The 21,283-nt window shown below is 36.6% G+C and overlaps 1 protein-coding gene across 4 annotated transcripts; it reads left to right on the top strand.

The window, feature by feature from the left end:
- The first annotated feature begins 1,795 nt into the window (after positions 1-1,795).
- LOC106135484 (tudor domain-containing protein 7) lies at positions 1,796-20,719 on the top strand. 4 transcript variants are annotated; one of them, XM_013335788.2, is made up of 22 exons: positions 1,796-1,941; positions 2,090-2,221; positions 5,453-5,553; positions 6,006-6,223; positions 6,532-6,672; positions 7,563-7,730; positions 8,583-8,726; positions 9,095-9,274; positions 10,151-10,368; positions 10,743-10,857; positions 11,587-11,748; positions 13,604-13,695; positions 13,964-14,126; positions 14,704-14,940; positions 15,098-15,150; positions 15,235-15,294; positions 15,516-15,663; positions 15,822-16,045; positions 16,592-16,787; positions 17,325-17,476; positions 17,616-17,776; positions 19,869-20,719. In XM_013335788.2, exons 3-22 carry the CDS (start codon positions 5,466-5,468, stop codon positions 20,096-20,098), a joined length of 3,150 nt encoding a protein of 1,049 aa, XP_013191242.1. In that variant the 5' UTR covers positions 1,796-1,941; positions 2,090-2,221; positions 5,453-5,465; the 3' UTR covers positions 20,099-20,719. The 4 variants fall into 4 exon arrangements, with proteins under 4 accessions (XP_013191242.1, XP_060805118.1, XP_060805120.1 ...); XM_060949135.1 differs by having other exon boundaries at positions 15,098-15,294; XM_060949137.1 differs by having other exon boundaries at positions 1,797-1,941; positions 2,093-2,221; positions 15,098-15,294.
- Positions 20,720-21,283: the final 564 nt, after the last annotated feature.

Consider the following 21,283-nt stretch of genomic DNA (forward strand, 5'->3'; position numbering starts at 1 on the left):
GGATATATAAATAAATAAAGATTATTTTTAAACACAATCTGAAAAGTTGTCCGGTACCCTATTATGAATGATTTTGTGTTTTTAAATATGTTATTGTTCATGTTAATTTGACACCACATGATCTATACTGCGTTGATAGCTTAAAGAGAAAATAATAGCTTTGATTGCGCAAGCAGCCTTTTTCATCCAGACCTTAAAAACCAGTTGAAGAAATTCGCCTTCGGCTATTTTACAAAGTGACACATTTCCTTTAAAGAAATGCTTGATATTACACTAATATAACTTTTTGTAAGAAATTTGAAGATAAATCACAAGTCACCTAATAACATTTGGCCGTCGCCGCGCTTTCGCTGTCAATGTAATGAATTCATAAAAGCAAATTAAACGCAAAACAAACATGTACAATGTCTGTCATACATAATTTGGATTTATTCTGGTACTAATAGTAAACATCGACAATCTTCATTAGATAGGTACTTTCAATCTATATTTCATACTTTTAAACACCTTTTCACGTAAAAAATCAGATTCAGTTTATATATACATAGTTTTTCCCGTGACTTCGTCCGCGTTGAAAAGTTATTTTGGCCATCATTGAAGCCCTCAAGGATGAATAATTTTCCCAGTTTTTTTCACATTTTCCATTATATCTTCGCTCCTAATAGTTGCAGCGTGATGTTACATAGCCTAAAACCTTCCTCGATACATGGTCTATTCAACACAAAAATATTTTTTAAATTCGAACCAGTAGGTAGTTCCTGAGATTAGTGCATTCAAACAAACAAACTCTTCAGCTTTATAATATTAGTATAGACACATAAAATTGTCTTAATCTTTACGGGGTAGGCAGAGCCAACAGTCTTGAAAAGACTGAAAGGCTACGTTAAGCCTTCTGTATGGCTTAATGATGGAATTGAGATTCAAATAGTGACGAGTTGCTAGCCCATTGCCTAAAAGAAGAATCGCAAGTTTAATTGATTGACTTCTACAATCTGCATGGAAAGCGAAGCTGCTGACACACAGTATAAATTACTTTTGCTACCAAACCAGGAAAGAACCATAATTTTATATTTATCAACTAGTTGACGCCCGCAACTCCGTCGTCTGACGTCTTGCTTGTTATACAAACAGACAGATTTTTTTTCCAAATTCATGCTTGGTTTCTATTTCTTCCACGATATATATATATATTTTTTTAAATATACTCAATGTACAGACAAATTTTTTTTCTGTTTTATTATTGTATTGAAGAAGGTTTTGAAACCCAATTTATATTTGTTATGGCTGCAAATCCACATTCCGTTGGTCAAAGGCATCAGTAATCTAAAAACAAAATTATTATTAATGATTGTTATTATTTAAGGAAAGATTACATTAGATTTAAATGAAAGTTGCCAATATTTAGACCATAATGACAATTAAATAAGTAAAATAATCAAGGATAATCGTCTCCCTACGAATGGAAAGACAATCCACAAATTTTTGTCTCGCTATCCATTTAAGACCCTAAATACTGCACCGCACCATTATATATCAAGTAGAAACACTTTCATACAATACAAAACAAGGTATCGTACGAAACAATTTCAAAACAAGTAAAGATTGACATTACTTTTACCAATCTCAAACTTTATTTAACAGAGATTTAAGCAGATGAGGCTTGCTAAACAAAGATTGGCCGACACGCGCTACGGGACAAAAAATAATGCTTTTATCTCTTTCTGTTTTGGTGAAACTTGTAAATGTGTCCTTTTCTAATGTGAGTGAGGGAGAAATTGTTCAGCTGTCTATTCTATAGTTTTCTCTATCTACGTATACATTTGGTTGGATAGTGAACGAAACGAAGTGAAGTGAATGTGTATTGCAATTATTTTAAAAGTATTTTAATGTCGGTCAGGCTGAAATTAACATATAATTGAAAAAACATTGGCATTTTTTTTGGTAATTATCACTATTATTTATAAAATGTTTGCTATGTATAAAATTAGAGAAAGTGATAGTTTTATTTCGTCAGTACCTACCTTACCCAGTTTGTTCTTGTTGTAGTAAGACTAGATTTCTCTTGCTTACACGTCATAAATATTTTCAGCAGTTTAACAGAATAATAAAAGAATCTTCCTGAACGCCGGAAAAGCAATAGAAATGTAATTTTAAATGAGCTTAAGTCGTCGTTTTCGGGTAGTATCTACTTGCTGTGTGTACCGGTGGTGGAATATTTTGGGTGAGTTTTGATGTTGTAGTACATAGTTTTGTGTTAATAATCTTTCTATTCTTACAGACATTCAATTTTTATAATTAACCTTACATTGAAACCATAAAGATGATGATCTTTAATTAAGGTTTCTAGTAGATATGTTTACATGTAAATAAATAAACAGGTCCTCTTCCCAACTAATATTATTAATGTTAATTTTTTGTTTGTTTTCTTTTCACGCGATAAGTACTGAACTAATCTACTTGAAATTTTGCATATGCGTAATGAGAAGAGGTGGGAGTTTAACCAAAAAGCATATATTTTAATATTATTTAATTTACACACAAAATAAAATTAATTTATTCAAGCTATAATCGCTAACTACTAACACTTAAAATTTTAACACTGGGGCAATTTAATTTGATGGACTAGACCAATCTTTTAAAAAGATCATATTGTCCAATCATGAGCAAATGCGAAGTAACTCCAAATCGTAAAAAACATATGTTGTAAAAATAACAAGTTAAAAGTATCAGTAATTTTTATGTTGCTTACCGCAACTATTTTCAATGAACGAAAGCAACAAGAAAAGTTTGAAACTATTAATAGCACAAGATTTTTAATTAACCAAGTTTAAAAAAGAAAATAAGCAATTGAGCAGATAAGAAGAAGTACCTAAAAGAAAGCTAATCATTATAAGTAATTTCACAATGATATCTGGCAATCTTTTTAAGCTGTTGAGCCCACCTCTAATAGTGAATCTGAGTTTGAGTGTTGTAAAAACCAGGTAAAAACTATATTTACGGGGTATTTGCAAAAAACCTGCAGTCTTTCGTAGGCTGTGCTAAATTCACATGTGATGGTGCCACTAAATAGACTCCACAATAATACTCCTCCGACATGATAATGTGTTGTGATGTGCTGTGTCAGAAATAGCCTGTTTATACATAGGTTTGTATTAATTGACAAAGTAACTAAAACTACTGATAGTAATATAATTTTATAAAATACTTATATTTATATAACAAACTTAATTAACCTAACACTGTTCTGTTCCCAACGGCAGCAATAAACTATTCTTAGTTGATTTTATTTACAAATTCCTGCCATGTAATTAACCCTTTTTATTATATAAGTATATCACTTTAGGGCACTATAGGTCTTTAAATTGTACTCATAGTTTATGTAAATTTCTATTTGTAAACGACTGTTTGTTGTCTAAATAAAGATAAATAAATAAATAAAACAAATCCATACATAAGTATAATGAAATAGTAACTGACAGATGTCTGTTCTTGAAAGATATTGAAAAAATTGAGTTATTCAGTCTGGTCTACCAAAGGGATCCACTTATAATAATTATTATAGCTTTTGTCTGGTCTGATCTATTCTAAAATTTATTAGTTTGGTATATTATTAGTTCAGTCAAGAAGAAGACATTAAATGAGAAAAAAATCAGTATGTTGTGTGAATATTATAGTTATGTATATAAGTTTCTAAGATTCTGACTAGACAAGTTAAAATAAAATGAAAACAGAATTATAGTTTTTATTTCTCCAAACAGTGCTCAACTATTTTTCCTGAAAGAAACTGACCATTGATGATTTATTTCCCATGAACCCTGTGCCATATTGACAACATTGTGAACTTATTCAATTGTAGCTGATTGGTTACTTTCTAATTATTAGACAAAGCAGTAGTACCACACATATCTACTTAGTCTAACATTACTAAGCAATTAACTTTAATTTTGACACAAAAAATATTAAATTAATAAGTCATTTGTCGAAGACTAAAAAGGAGGCATGCGATACTTGTAAAAAATCGTAGGTATTAATTTTTTTTACTTTTACTTAATACGAGAGTGACTCAACGTATTTACTTAATACAAGGATGAATCCAAAAGTTCGTGGCCTCACCTAGAAAATAAAGAAGAAATATAAGAAGGGGTTAACGGCAAAGGAAATCCATGAAGATATGGTTAACATATTAGAAGAATGTGCATGACAGAGCAGATCCTTCTAATGTGTTGAAATGAAATGAAATGAAATGAAATATTCTTTATTTACTTGAAACATGGTACAAATTGGCGTTAGAAAAATATGTGATCTTACATGTTCCGCCAGAAGTATGGCATGTAATGTTGATGTTAACCATATCTTCATGGATTCGTGTAGAAAAAAGTGGGTAGCTGAATTGATATGCGGACGGTAGAGAGACAATCCCAGTAGTGGTCGGCTATTAACTTCCACGACCCAGGAAAACGTGGATAAAATTTGTGATCTTATATTAGGAGACCAAAGATTAGCTATTAAAATATTACTGAGATCACTGTCATAAGTAATGGACGAGTACAAAATATTATAACTCAAGAATTAGATTTTCACAAGGTGTTGGCGAGATGGGTGCCGAGATTGCTTTCTGCTGACTAGAAAAGGGTTGGTTTCACCATTTCACGTGGTGAGAGAGTGAGTGTTTGGAGCTGTTTTGAGTCCGATCCTGACGATTTTTTGTCACGATTTGTAACTATGGATGAAAGATGGGTTCATCACGGCAACAATGGAAGCAGCAACAATGGAAGCGGTCCGGTACACCGACTCCCAAGAAGGCAAAGGCAGTGTTGTCAACCAACAAAGTTATGGCATCTGTTTTTTGGGGTGCAGGGGGGGGGGGGGGGGGGGGGTTATATTGGTAGATTATTTACCAAAGGGTGAAACAATTTATTCTAAATATTACGAGATTTACACAATTAAGAGAAAAATAAAGGAAAAACGACCGGGAATGATCAGTAAAAAAAATTGTTTCACCAGGACAATGTCCGCGTTCACACCTCAGCAGGTTGAATGAAATTCACAACTGTGGTTTCAAACTGCTGCCACACCCATCTTATTCGCCGGATGTGGCTCCGTCGGACTATCACCTCTTTCCAAATTTAAAAAACACTTGGAAGGATCAAAATTTTCTAATAATGACGAGATGATAGCTGCGGTGGGCGAGTATTTTGACGACCTTGAGGAATCTTTTTTTTTTTCGAAGGTATTAATAAATTGCAGGAGAGATGGAGGAAGTGCATTGAACTAAACGGTGATTATAAATAACAAAATATTTGTTATTTTGGTTAGGCCACGAACTTTTGGATTCACCCTCGTACAAAATTAGTTAATTAGATTTTTTTTATTATTTCTTTCTTTTTAAAGGAAACTTATTTAAATAATATTTTTGCTTACTAGTTTCATTGAATTATTGTTTCATTTGCAGATAATATAAAAAAATGGCATCTGAAAAAGACCAAGTCATTCAAGCACTCAGAGCTACACTAATATCAGTCAAAGGAGCTCTTACGATAAAGCAATGCAATCGTAAGTATTTACTTGTGATTATTGTTGCGTTGTTCTTTTGTCTAAGCTAATTCTAAATCCCTTAGTAGTTTTTGCAAGACCAAGTTTAGGCTGATATATATTTGTATGGTTTGGTAATTGCACCTGGTCATGTTCATCAGTGTGCAATAAATAGTATTATCCCAACTTATATAATAAATGCGAAAATTAGTTAGTACTTATTACTTTTGGGTTATGTATGTTAGTTTGATTGCTAACCGATGATTCTATGGTGAGGGATATCTGAAACCTGCATCATTCATTAACGAGGATGATGCTTTATTTTAGTTATTTATAGATAAATTCACGGCTCTCGATTCATAAACGTTGATAAGGCTAATGCCTGGTTAACATTATTAACTGGTATGTATCTGAGTCTTATAAAATTTAAGTAAAGAGAATAGGTAATAAACTTTTTATTCATTCATTTGCAGGAGACTACCGCGAATTACAAGGAGAATTTATACCATTTAAAAAATTAGGATATCCATCGTTAGATAAATTATTTTTAGATGTTCCCGGATTTAAAGTTACAAATTTAAATGGTGAATGGTTTGTGGATGCTATAGCAAGCCAAGAAACGCAACACATAGCTGATATGGTGTCTCGTCAGAAATCGAGTAAGAAAGCAAACTTGAAATTGTCTCATCCAGTAAGTATTTATAGTCCCGAAGTTCTGGATTTGAAAATCATATTTACAGGGTGAAGAAGTTCTAGTTCAAGTATACATATAATCTGGAAGCCAAAATACTAAATATTTTTTGCCCTTTCTTTTGTTCTGATAATTTGGTTCGGAAGCTGTTTCAGCGGGATTGTGGAATACAATCAAGGGCTAAAAAAACGTGTTTAGGAGATGGACTAGCAACCTGTCACTATTTGAATCTCAATTGCATTATCAAAATATCCAGGAGAATGTTGCATTTTGGTTGCATAACAGTAGGATAATATTTTAATTTTTAGAACCGCTTTCCTAAAAAGCAAGGATCATGGAGGAAACCTGTTCAATCTTCAACCTATGCCACAAACAATAATCAGTATTCAAACCAATACTACCGGGCAAAAAGCGGAACATCTTATAATCATAACTACAATGGAAATAAGGTATTCTCTTTTTATTTTATTGAAACTTTTTTAATCCGGGCGGTGATATCTTTAGAAATCACACTGTAGAAAGATAATGTTCATATATATTTAATTTCCTTAACCTTATGTAAAGTTAAAATTAATGGGGACACTGACTTTGTAGACAATGTGCATTCGTCCATGATTTAGGTTTAAGAGATCTATATTTATATATAGACGTCCGATGAAAATGCTGCAGTGTAGTTTGTTCCGCCGCTTCTTCTACACATGCGCTTTGGAAGCGGTAGTAGTTATAATTAGATTTAAGTGATGTGACGTCAATAATTGATACCTTGTATCCAATTTTGAAAATAAATCTATTCTATTCTATTATACTGAATGACTGACATTATAAACGCACTCCCAAAAACACTGGGTCTACAGATTTGAAATTTGGCCTGTAGGTTCTTTTTGTGGTCGCTACTTCTCTCTTTGGTGGTCTCCTCTGTTAAGAGAGGATTTTCGGAATTTTTGTGGGAAGGGAAATTTTCAGGATTTTCGCTATACGCAGGTGGAGCCTCGGGCACACCCTAGTTTATGTACATACATTTGACATCGCTTTAATTGGGTAAGGTATCCGATTCATTTTGCACAGTTTTATTTATACAACTCTGATCCATCTGGTTAAAATTCCCTTTTAATAAGGCCATGAAGGTTAGGCCCCAGAGCACCTTAGAGGAATCCTGGCTCCTTTCCAGGTGGGCGTAACCTGCATAAACGCCAGAATGACCATGATGATGGCCAAAGGCAAAGAACTTCGCCGTGTTTATTTGTCAGTTCGCTGTAAAGTCTAGAATATTTTTTAAGGTATAACAAATTTGCGAAAGTATAAGGATAAAGTTGTATCTACCAAATATATTTTTTTGCAGTTCAACCCAAAATATAGCTACAAAACGAACGAAACGAAAAATTCATATCAACATTCAAAGCCTGTTACGAGATCTTTAAGCGACCACTCTGACAAAGCTGCAACGAATACCAATACGAAAAGTCACAATACTCAAAGTCGAGAATCGACAAATGAAGAAGTAGGCGTTGTAAGTATTAACTTTTTTGTTAAAAATGAAATTGAATGTGGCCGGTCGTGGCTTGTCATTATTTGCGAGACAGTTGCCTCTGCCACGTTAAGGATGAGGACATGATATGTTCAAATTAAAATGTTATATTTCAAACCGCAGGTCATAGCGTTAGTATACGAAAGACCTAACAAAACTATGTTAGTGATACATACATATCAATACCTACCTATAAAAATCAGTAGGTACATTAAATATATTCCCAAATAAATGATATGGGCGATTAAAGAGTACTATTTTTGGAATTTTTGTCGATTTATCTGTCTTATTACCGGAATAATATTCAACGGATTATAAAGCGCTTACCAGGTTGATTATATAAAATTACTAGCTGTCCCGGCAAACGTTGTTTTGCCATATATATTTTTTTTCTAGTTAAAAAAATGCTTAGAGTGGACAACCCTTTACACTAAGGGGTATAAAAATAGATGTTGACCGATTCTCAGACCTACTCAATATGCTCATAAAATTTCATGAGAGTCGGTCAAGCCGTTTCGGAGGAGTACGGAATGAACATTGTGACACGAGAATTTTATATATAAGAAAAGCGATGTTAAAAGTCATGAATTTTAGTGTATTCAGAAATTATAGTTACATTTTTTTTTATCGAAGCCGCCAAAAGTTTATTACAACGATAAATTTAGTTTTTTTACAAAGGCAACGCATTGTTGTTTTGGGTCAATTGAAAAGTTATAATCTATAATCTTTGAGTATGTCAAATTGTCTAGTACTGTTATATACTGTTTCTGTGATCTGGTCAAAGATTCGCGGGTTTTGGTTAAATTATCATTTGTTTGTTTACTTCTTTTTCAGCTTAAACATTCCACACGTTCTGAGACTGATGTTAAACAAAGCAGTAAGATATCTGCATCACAGAGACTGTCTAATTTAAGAGATCGACTTAATACTGTAGACCTTATACCATTGCAGTTACCAGCCGCAAATAATGAGTGTCTGGTGAGTTTACCTTTTTATTTTCACCGAAATAGGAACTATTTTCATTTGAACCTCCCCAAACAAAAGTTTGTTGCAGCCTAAGAATAATATAAAGAAAAACATGTTATTGATTGTTATATTATCTAGCAATTAAATGTAGAAAATTTATTATTTTCGTCTGTTTTAGATAAAATGATTTATTTCAAAAGAGTACTGTACTGACCGTACTGCGTTGTTGAAAAATGTGAAATAGCTCTTTATATTAATCGAAATAACTAATAACGTTTGAAATAAGCTATAAAAGAAAGTTGTTCTGTGTAATATGACACTTTGAACACATTGTTTAATAATATTTATATATTAATTATATATGTATTTTATATCTTTAGGAAAGTAGTGGCCCAGTTACAAGTGTGGTCCCTGCGCATAATCTAGAACCACCTCCAAATTCAACATCAGTGATAAAATTGGAGTGGACGTGTCGTAAACTGGGATTACCACAGCCGGTGTATAAGGTTTACGATATTCGACAAAAGTGTGAACCTGTCATTTATGACTGCACAGTTAAAGTGAGCTTGCCTACTGTTTATCTTCATGTACAGTACATCTAAATAGTTTTGTAGAATTGGTAATATAGTAAACTATATCATATTCATTTTGTTCGTACGTAACGTATGCTGGCAACTTCTCTTTGTGGCCCAGTGAATATTACATTCCTTGAAAAATGTTTATTTTTCAAAAATATGAATAAATAAATATATTCTTTATACGGGGTAAACCCCACATAATTTTATTATTATATATTGATGGGCCCCAAAGTAAGTTCGGGAGTTGTGTTTTATATACTAATTTGACGATACTAGTAATAGTATCGTACAGTATAGTATACTGGGGGTAGCCCTAGTACTACTAAATCCCACCACAGCCATGTACTAATGACTGTTTTCGAAGTTCTTATGCTCGATGCTCTAACGGTGAGGAAAAATATCGTGAGGAAACTTGCACATTTAGGCAACTGGATTTGGAAATATGAGTACGGGTTTAGGTTTCCCTGCAATGATTGCGGAGGTCAGATGGAAGTTCCTTTTTGTAAAATCTGACTCATTCAATCTAGTATCCATGGTTAAGGGTGTACCCCGTGTTCCTCGCCAGGGTGGTGAGGGTGTAACAGGGACTATAGCAGGAGGAAAAAGACATATAAATAAATATCCAAGATCCTGGCCAATCAGAAAGTTATTTTCCATAACGACCTCGGGCCCAGGATCTTTGGTTTTGGGGCAAGAACATAAGCTGTTAAAAACGCAGAAATCTGAATAATTAGACTTAGACTTAGAATTTCATAACTATTTATCCAAAGGAATTTTAAATGTACAGTCTACTGGCAATCAAGTTACCCAAATTCACCGTTTAGAGATTGTATTACTTAATCAGTGACATTTATATAGGTGGGTGCGACGTACACTGCCTCTTCGTATCCCGATTCTTCCCCGTCTGAAGAGTTGGCGAAGGAAGTCGCGGCGGTGAAGCTGCTGGGCATGATGGAGGGCGCGGGCTCTGGCAACCTGCCCACCTCCGCGCCCGCCAGCGCGCTCGCGGGCCTCGTGCTGCTCGTGGCCGAGCACGAAGCGGGGCTGTGGGCCAACATGGTGCCGCATCTCTACAGGTAACACTAACACTGTAGACGGACTGCTAGGCTATCGCCAAAAATAAATAATTGTCTTAGGTTGTAAGTTTTTCCCTTGATACATTATTTTCAAAACTCTAGCTAAACGTGGCCTTCAAATCTTGTGTCATTTGACTCTGTCTACTTCTTAGTGTGATATACATATATTTATGTATCTAATGTATGTCTAGATACGGCTAAAGCTAGACGTAACTATGTGGGAATTAACCCAACAAGATCAAACAATGTCAGCGTCTATTGTTTTGTTCATGGTCCATGGAGTTAGAATACATGTCTTATTATAACTCCAGAATCCCAGATACTTTATTATATTGCAACAAAATACATATTTGAAAATTTAATACTTGTTCCAGGCAAAAGTTTTCTGAAAATTTACCAAAAAACTGGCAGGAGCTCATTGAAAGTTGTCCGAAAATTATAAAAGATAGAGTTGTTAATGGGCTTTTAGTACTTCTTCCCAACAAAGAGGTGCGTATTTCATTTTTTATGAGTATAATGTTATATGTTTTTTTATGTCTATGTCCTTCTCCACATTCCCGGAGAAGGACATAGGGTACTTTTCATCCCGGTAAAAACTTAGTACATCCTACTACTATTATAAAGGCGAAAGTTTGTATGGATGTTTGTTACTCTTTCACGCAAAAACTACTGAACCGATTACCATGAAATTTGGTATGTAGGTAGCTGAAGACCCAGAATAACACATAGGCTACTTTTTATCCCAGAGTCCCCGCGGGATTGATAGGGTTTTCATGCGGACGAGTCGCGGGCAGCCTCTAGTACATACATATAATCATGTCTATATCCCTTGCGAAATGGAGAGAGCCAACAGTTTTGAAAATACTGGGAGGCCACGTTCAGCTGTTTGGCTTACTGATAGAATTGAGATTTATTTAAAGAGACAGGTTGCCCGTCGCCTTAAAGAAGAATCCCAAGTTTATAAGCCTATCCCTTAGTCGCCTTTTACGATATCCATGGGAAAGAGATGGAGTGGTCCTATTCATTTTTCTATTGGTGCCGGGAACCACACAGCACCTAAAAACTTGTAGAATTTGCGAAAAACCTAGTTTTGTAGGTGGCGCTTGAGCCGCGGGTAAAAGCTAGTTTTCATTTATGCCTAATTCGATGAAGAGTCAGGTTCATTTTCACGTCACCAGTCTCACCAGTGTAACATAAGCAGGAGTTTTCTTATTCCAGGAAGTGCCACTGCCATATATAGAATCAATTTCTTTGGAAGATGTCAAAGATAACGATTTGCCTCCGCTTCAGTTCCCAGAAGACGATTATTGGAATGTCTATATCACTGTGGCTAATTCGACATTAGAAATTTGGTTAAGGATTATTGGACCAGAATACAGCGTAAGTTCAAAAATAAACTTTATTAGTTCTAAAAATTAAAGTATTTTTTATAGAACCACTGATTTTTCATCATTACTATTGAGAAGAGAATAACAAAATTGAAAAATAATTATATATGTATGGAACTATGTATTTTCTGTGCATGTCGCAAAGGTGGCTAAAAGAGTAAAACAAATTAAACAAGTAATGCATCAGTAATTCACAAAACCTTAAAAACTTAAATTCTATTCAATACATTCCTCATCGCACATGAAATTCGCACTTCGAAAAATACCTCAAGTCCCAAACACGAGTCGAGGAATTTTCATCGATACTATATATTTTTTTGTTTGTATGTTTTTTACGTTTTTTGGATATTTCTCCTATAATATTATAACATTGCTAAAAAATCACTCAAGCTATTTTTCTATTTAATATCCTTTTTCCCTTGTTTTGAGATATAGGTACACCTAAAAGGTGTATATCTCCTCTCTTCAAATGCACGAGAATCATGTAATAGAATCATGAAAAATCGGTGTACGTCACAAAACCATAAAAAATAGTAAAAAAAAAAATACAAAAAAAGTGTGACAACAAGAAAAAATGTGTCTGGAAATCGAACCCGGGTCCTCCAACATGAAAAACGTTGGCTCCACCAACCACTGCGCCACCATCATATTTAACAAAAATTTGATGACTGGAAAGATTATCCAATCATCGACCCGTTATTTTTGTTGGGAGTGACTTCATAAAGTATTTTATAATTTCCCCCCGTTTGATTGTACATATTTATATCTCACCAATTTTTTTCGGCGGCTCCGCCCACGTATATAGTACCTTGTGACCTTTTCTGTACTTAACACATCTTTTACGTCGAATCATCATGACGAAGGATCAAGACCACTGATCTTCTCACAAAAGCACTGCAGGCAGCACGGTCTTAGTCTCGTATTCGCGGCAACCCTCATATCCGGGACATAGTATACAAAATGTAGGAGAACAGCTTACGCTGGTGCGCCCACATTTTGCGGAAAACTGCAGGCAATCTGGGGAACAAATGACTTGCTATGACTCCTCCGCCGAGTCCAAGTAGAAGGGACAAGCTGAAGAAATCCTGACGTGGCGTCGCGAAAGATTATATGCATGCCAATTGTTTTAAATCTGAACAACCGCGAACAAAACAAAGTAGAAAGACAAATATCGGAAAGTGGACTCCAGCCTTTAACCCATGGATCCTAGATTGGGTAAGTCATGTTTTTACACGAAGCCCCATCACATCTAATCCACGGTTACCCATCCAATTGCCTGAATGTGCAGGTTTCCTCACCGCATCGGTTTGTATTCAAATTAATGTACCTATATAACTTTGAAAAAAGTCATTGGTACATGGCCGATGTGGGATTTTAACCTGTTCCTTTTTGCGCATCACGCGTTTTAACCATACCGATTCTACCACTGACGCTCTCAAAACAAGTTACATTCAAGACTAATATACAATAATATTAAATATTATTAACGGAAGCTTAAAAAAAAAAATTAACATTAGTCTTTTTCAGTATTAGAATTTTTAGACCTGCGCTTTTGTATTGGGACCAATACGAATATGCACAGGCGGGACTCTATAGTTTTTATTTTCGATGCATTGTCGATGACAATGAAACGAACGTCACCATATTTTAATTTACAAAATTTCGATTGATGTGTGCGTATCTTGTACGTATAGCTTGCGGATGGAGAGGGGAAATTAGGCGGAGCATTCGTAAACTGAGACAAAAGAGGGTGACTAGTCTTAATCCAACAGCCGAGGAGAGATGTTAGAAAAAGTAATCTTATTCATTTTTATGTGTTAGATTAGATCCGTAAAATTACTTTACAGGATGCCTTTGAATTACTATTGGCTGACATGGCAAATTACTACGAACATTCCGGGACGATTGTCGATAAGTCAATGATCATCAAAAATGCATGGTAAGTTTTTCGCGCACTATATTTAAATTAAAATTATTTCTTTTATAGGTATATTGAACAATTTCGCGGTCCAAATGGTGAAGTACCATCACCATTTAAAGGTTGGGATTCCTGTGTAAACATTAGTTTCCATACATCATTCTTTTGTTGTTATTTCCAATAAATACAATGAATTTGGCTATAATTTTATTGTTATTGTATTATTTGTTTGCTTAATTATGTTTAAATTCCGCTCAAGAAACATTTAAACTTTATTATGTATGACCAGGTATGCTGTGAATTTGGACGATGGCGGATGGCAAAGGGCTAAAATATTAGAGATCGAAGAAGATAGTGCGACGGTATTTTTGGGCGACCACGGCGATGATGACGTAGTGATTTTAAATAAAATTAAGATTCTCGAACCACAATTTAGGAGATTACCGGCTCAGGTAATTGTATATAATGATATCAAATTTATTGTTATCGATGAGAGAAGGCTCTAAAATTTTCTATTAGGTTCCGGTTTAAGCCTTGGCTATGGAACTCTTAAAAGTCATAAATCAATTTGATGTCAAATCTCCTTATTTAGGTTCCTTCGCACAAACCCTGCGCAAAGGTGATAAAGCTAAATTTTTTTGGCAGCTCTGTAACACCCATGTTTGTTTCTGACTTCAGGACTTCCACAATACACTATTCCACATAGCTCTATCAATTTCCGGTTAAACTCGGAAGGAATGCGCTGCTCTCGCGTTTGCTTTCTGTAACAGCGCACCCTTTCTTGACTCCCTATATAATCTCTTCAGTGTACCTTCAATTTTGTATTACTCACACTATTTTTGATGATTTTTCTACAAAACATTATTCCACCACCATCCATTACTCTACAAATTTTTTGGTGCAGAATTATGCGCTCTCGTGTTTGCTTAAACAACTTTAGTGTCCCTTAAGTTCTGTATTGCTCACCCCCTATTCTTGGGCTGCCGATACTTCCCCAAAGCAAATATTGTTCACTACCCGTATGATCAGGCGGTGCTGTGCCGCCTGGAGGGCGCGGAAGAGTTGTCGGCGTGCGAGGCGGGCGCGGCGCTCGTGCGGCGGCGGCTGCCGGGCGAGGTGCTGGTGGCCGCGCCCGTGCCGCGCCACGACCCGCACGACCCCGCCGTCGCGGTCGTCCTCTACGACACCTCGACGCAGCGCGATCTTAATCTCAACAAGGAGATCGTGCAGGACTTTTGTATCTCCGGCGCTTTCACCATTACCCAGGTAAACATGTGGTTTATATGATCATCATTTCAATTCTTTCATTAAACCATACAGCTGAAGCTGTAAGCTATATCTGCTCCATAAGTTAAAGATGTGATTTTAGGTGGGTCAAGCTAAGGCTCGGACCTCTAAGCAGTGTAATTGCATACTGTTACAGAAGCCGTGCGAGGTGGAGGTGGGGTGCGTGAGCGAGGAGGGGCGCGTGTGGGTGTCGCGCGCGGGCGGCGCGGCGGCCGTGCGCGCGGCGCTGGGCTTGCTGACGGCGGGCCCGTACCGCCGCCCGCTGCCCGCCGCGCCGCCCGCGCCGCCGCCCGCCGCCGCGCTCTACATCGTGCGCACGCTCGCCGGCGACTGGTCAGTGCGCACACGCCCACTCTTGTCTTATCGCTTGACAATTTAATAAGTATCAATGCATAAAAGATAAATGTGATTATACAATCTGAATATTTTTATTGTATTTAAGTTTTTTTCCCTTAACCTTAAACATTAACGTAGAACGTTACTGCAGCGGTAGCAGTCATAAATATAATTTATTCAATTATTTTTAAACAATCTTGCATTTGTAATGAACACAGGGTACGGTGCACAATAATCAGCGGCTTGGACGGCGAGGGCACGGTGCGCACGCAGCTGGTGGACAGCGGGCTCATCCTGCGCGCGCCGCTCTCCTCGCTCGTGCCGCTGCAGGCCTTCTCGCCCGCTCTCAACGCCTACCCGCCGCAGGTATACATAGTGACCTTCAGGATCCGGATGACGTAATGGAGCAATACATAGGGTCCTTTTTATCCCAGAGTTCCCGCGGGTTTGCTTAAACGCGGACGAAGTCGTGGGCGGTCTCTAGTGATAAAACGTAATGGTCGTGTAATGTTACGTGTTTCCAGGCTATACAAGTCCGCCTGGGCGCCGCGGAGGCGGCGGGCGCGGCGCTGGTGGCGCGCCTGCGCGAGATGCTGCTGGACAGCGTGGTGGTGTGCCGCGCGCTGCCGCCGCCCGCGCCGCCCGCCACGCCCGCGCCGCACGTGGAGCTGTTCGTGAGGCTCGGCCCGCAGAATATGCTCGCCTCCGTCAACAACGCCATACTCATGGAGTACGAATACCTGCAACTGTGAGTTCTGTTTAAAAATCATTTTATTTGAATTAACGTCCATAAACTTTAATTTTTTAAATTGTCTATGTTAAATTTATTTCAATTATATTCTAAAGAGTTGACAGATGTCAGGGCAGACACTAAGATAAATGAACCTTTTGCATTCTTTTCCAACACTTTACCAAACTCATCATACCTACCTCTTTTATAAACTAATGACTCTTTTCTGAGTTGTGTACATTAGTTTATTTGCTAACAATGTTTTCATGGTAAATATCTTAAAGAATAAAGTCAATAAAAAAATCATGAGGAAACCTTTGGCATCTGCATGTGTATGTGTAACCATGATGTAATATGGCTTAGGTTCCCGTACAAAGAACAGGAGGGCAGAACTTTCGTGAAAATATATGGCTTACCCAGGATAATGGTCAAAGGCGCAATCCATGCTCTTCTCCGGAGAAATCTTACCAGGGAATAATGCAGAAAATAGACCAAACTCCAAGGGTTTTCGCGAATAATGTTAAAGATGTTAACTAACACTAAACTATTACTTTTTCCATGCAGTGGTAAAGAAAAAGCAGAGGAGAAAGAAGAGAAGCAGACGCCGAACCCGGTGGAGGCGTTAAACAAGAAGAAGGAGCGCATCTTCCCCGCGGCGGCGCGCGCGGGCGCGGACGCGCTGCCGCCGCCCGCGCTGCCCGCGCCCGGCCAGTGCCTCGACGTCTACGTCGCCATGGCCGCCAACCCCTGGAACTTTGTGGTGAGCGAGCCTTGTGTTCCAACCTTGGAGTAAGGTAAAAATAGACAGGTAATGTGTGAGGAGTTAAATGTTTCAAAGGTTAAGGACTACACATATTTATTAAATTAAGCTGTCAATTGTTGGAATAAGAAATGAAAACGAACGCAGTAGAATATCGTCATGAGTAGAGTAAAGCAAGAATTCGCTTTTAGTAATCATGTAAATAATCAATCGCTTCTTCTTCGCCCTCGATCTTTACAGTTGTCGAGTCAAGTTAGGAATAATTTCTACTGTTCTGTTGTCATCTATGGTGTTCCGGCAGAGAATCCCTTGTGGCATTAAGTCCACCTGTTGTACATTTTACTGGCATAAATTTTAAAACCAAATCTATCCTTTCCAAATGGCCCGCCTTTCTAATCACTACTGCAAAAACTTGCACTCTCATGTCATGTTACTTTACATACAGACCTAAAATAGTCACAGGCCATTTTTATATTATTGGATAAATATTATGGAATTTTAAACAAATTACATCTATATGAACATCTTCTCTTTTAGATACAGCCGAACAGAACAAGGCACACTCTCCAAAGCATGATGTCAACTTTACAATCAGAATGTCCGAAACTGGCGGAATCAGAAGCACCTGTAAATCCAGCCAGTGGCGAGTTATATACAGTTTACTATGAAAAGGATTCGTCGTGGTACAGGTACCGCTCAAATAATACAGGATCCTAAAATGACTTAGGCACCATACCTTAGTTATACAAATTTATCGTCCAAATGAATCATTCAAGAAGAAGGTTCGATATTGAAATGCAGAATAGAATAAAGTTTAATTTTTTGCAGGGTAACGGTGGCAGGAACTGTCTCTTCAGAGATGGTGTCAGTGTACTTCTGTGATTACGGAGATCTGGCTTTGTTCCCGACGAAGGCATTGCGACCCGTGCCGCCCGGCGCTCCGCTGGCGCGGTCGTTGCCGCCTCAAGCCATCAAAGCTCGTTTACACGGTGAGATTGCCACATTTGCTAAGTATCATATTTCAGTGAACATATACATACATATATATAATCACGTTAATATCCCTTTCGGCGTATACAGTGCCAATAGTCAAAAGTGGAAGGCCAAGTTCAGCTTATGTTTAAGTGATAAAAATCGCCTAGGTACGACGAATTGTTTAGTTAATTTTCAATAATTCCTAGCTTTTTTTAAAGTCTTTTTTTCGTTGACCCTCTCCTCTTTAGTGTGAGCGTTTTACGCTGCAGATTGTATTGGTTTTTACTAATTTTTTTAAATTTTATATGAATAAATAAATGTGTATGATAGTCATTTTAAATGCGGAAAATAGGATAATTCCTACTAATATGTGCCGTGTGGTTCCCGGCACTATTACAAAAAAGAATAGGACCACTCCATCTCTTTCCCATGGATGTCGTAAAAGGCGACTAAGGGATAGGCTTATAAACTTAGGATTCCTCTTTTAGGCGATGGGCTAGCAACCTGTCACTATTTGAATCTCGGTTCTATCATTAAGCCAAATAGCTGAACGTGGCCATTCAGTCTTTTCAAGACTGTTGGCTCTGTCTACCCCGCAAGGGATATAGACGTGATCATATGTATGTATGTATGTATGATAGTCATCCCTTCTCGTTGAAGCGGCCTTTGACATATACGCCATTATTTACACATTAACTGAACTGCAGAGCTAATTCTGATGATTTTTAAGGTGGTCCATGGAATATCTTCCACATGACCAGACCTAAACCAAATTTCTATGAGACTACACGGACACCCCACTCTTTTGAATGCGAATAGAATTTTTCAAATCGTATTATTAATCTCCGGTAATCGTATTAATAATATTCTATAATAAACATAAAAAAGAAGTCTGTTAAAAAATTGGACGAATTGAGAACCCCCCTCCTTTTTTGAAATTGGTTTATATAATCTAGCATGTTCATTGAGTAGCTAAGTAAAAGTTGGTGAATTACGACTCCTACGAAATCTATACTAATATTATAAAGCTGAAGAGTTTGTTTTGTTTGTTTGTTTGTTTAAACGCGCTAATCTCAGAAACTACTGAACCAATTTGAATAATTCTTTCACTGTTAGATAGTCTATTTATCGAGGAAGGCTATAGGCTACATTTTATCCCGGATTTCCTACGGGAAACGTCAACAATGCAGGTGAAAGTTGAATGAGTCGGCCATCTGCGAGCTTTCCACGCGAACGCTGCGCAAACCAACAAAGATATAGTAAAACAATGTACTAAAGATGTGAAGTACTCATTTTTTGCCACAAGAAAGTCCGCGAGAGCATATATCTATCTCTTAAGGTTTACTTACAATAACCACTTTTATGTTCATTTTTTAAGATTATTTTTTCATTATAAACATAAGTTATTTTGAAACCAATTTTCTTTAATTCAGTATTAATCCTTATCCAAATAAATATGTTTATTACTTTCGGCTTTTCATGTAGACTAAAATTGCCATTTACAGTATATAAATCAGACGAATAGGTTTTGAGATATAGTCGTTATAAGCAATTTGCAGCGAAACATTTAAAACGGCGAACCAGCGTTCTTTCTAATACGCGTGACCGCCTGCAAAAATAAATATGATGCCCAAAATAACTATTCCACGCGGACGAAGTCGCGGGCACTGCTAGTTTATAATAAGAGATGTAATAAATTTATTGTGAAGTGCTTGAAATCACATCAATGCCAAAGCCAATTGCAGTAATTTTAGTAATTCTAATCAATACATATTAACTACACTCGTCTACACTCGTATGTCAGTGCTAATTTATTAGCATATATTCTTCATTTATTCGCTAATGTGCCGTGTGATTTCCGGCACTTTAGTATAGAACCACTCCACATCGTTCCCGTCTTTAAACGCGACTAAGAATTTGAATTGAACCAGCGCTCTCGCTTACGAGCATACGGCATTTTGCCTTACAACTTGTCCATTGACGTTCTTTATCCATTTTTTTGCCTAGATAATTTTACCCAATGCCTGTTTATGAATTCGGAAGGAGAGTGAGCGTTTTTACGTTTTTATTAATCATTGGTTTCATGGTTATACTTATTTTTCACAGATGTGTTGCCTCTCCATCAAGACTGGACTGTAGAAGACTGTATTCGGTTTCAAGAATTGTGTGTTGACCAACAGTTTGTTGGTATCTGCAAGGACGTTGGAAAAGACCCATTAAATGCAAACGAACCATTGCTAACACTAGATCTCATAGATACTTCTACAGTTGAGGACATTTATTTAAACAAACAATTAGTCGCCGAAAATAGAGCACGTTTAGCTTCCGCTTCATAAATAACCATCGTGTATACATAATTTGCTTATCATATAACTGAGTATTATCAAAATAATGGAACAGCGTATGCTATGTAAGTTCAGATCTATTTGTTAATTCTTTTTTAGGTTATGTAGTTAGAGATTTGTTTGATTGTGTTTATTATCTGAGATGTTTTGAATAGTGTCTGTAATTGAAAGTTATGATTTCCTTCTTCCAGTAAGAACTTTATCACTTGTTAATGTTATGTTTATAAATTGTAATACTCTGTTAGCATAAACATTTTATATATAATGCACATACCAGTCAACAGTTGTTTTTACTCTGTCACATATCTGACTTATATTACGTAGATAGTATTAAGAAATAATATTCCATGTACTCGTAAACTGCCAATTATAAAGTTATAAAGGTGTATAACATGTGCAATGTATAAAACAATCAGTTTTCTTAATTTTGTTGTGTATCTGAGGTAATCTTTATGTTTAAATACGAAACCACAGCAAATCAGCTGTGCATTGAACATTTTCTGAATTAATATTTTTATTGCAGTTTCACTCAAACTTTATAATTGGCTCCAAGGCTTTATAAACAGTAACTTATATGAATTCACTTGAAAAAGAATAAAAGTGTCCATAGCATTGTTCTTTATTTCTCATCCTGGCGGATATCGATGAAGCCTTTTTTCATTGTGTAATATTGTTACGATGACGTGCCTACTATTTATGTTCGCATGGAATCTTCATAGCGACGGTTGTCAAATCGGTAAGGTGCTGTTAAAACACGTGTTGCGCTTAAAAGGCACCGGTTGGAATCCCACCGCGGCCATGCACCAATGACTATTTTTGAAGTTATTACATTAACCCTTTCCATGCGGCTGGCGTAATATCACGTATAACTAAAAACGGTTGGCCACACGGTGGGCGTATTATTGCGTCCAAAACAAATCCTTGTGTTAAACGATTAGACCAATATGAAAGTTGGTTCCCCTGTACTGTAGTTATAAACTCAACAACCTTACGTGAAACGGTGGAAAAATACTTACTTATTATTATGTAGATACGAGTGCATGGTTTACGTCGATAGTGTTGTAAGCTTTTTATAACAAAAGTCTAATAAAAGGAGAATAATATAAATGGAAAGTTTATTACTTATAAATTCTTAATAATGTGTTTTACCTCGACGATAATATTTTTAAAGATAAA

This window comes from Amyelois transitella, chromosome 3 (genome assembly GCF_032362555.1).
Source record: "Amyelois transitella isolate CPQ chromosome 3, ilAmyTran1.1, whole genome shotgun sequence".
Classification (NCBI taxonomy): Eukaryota; Metazoa; Arthropoda; class Insecta; order Lepidoptera; family Pyralidae; genus Amyelois; species Amyelois transitella.

What these genes read in the sequence shown, in the direction of transcription:
- LOC106135484 (XM_060949135.1), top strand. Translation starts at nt 5,466, where the DNA reads ATGGCATCTGAAAAAGACCAAGTCATTCAAGCACTCAGAGCTACACTA. An exon ending in ATAACTACAATGGAAATAAG is followed by an intron (nt 6,673 to 7,562) that starts GTATTCTCTTTT and finishes ATTTTTTTGCAG; the next exon opens with TTCAACCCAAAATATAGCTA. An exon ending in TTATTGGACCAGAATACAGC is followed by an intron (nt 11,749 to 13,603) that starts GTAAGTTCAAAA and finishes ATTACTTTACAG; the next exon opens with GATGCCTTTGAATTACTATT.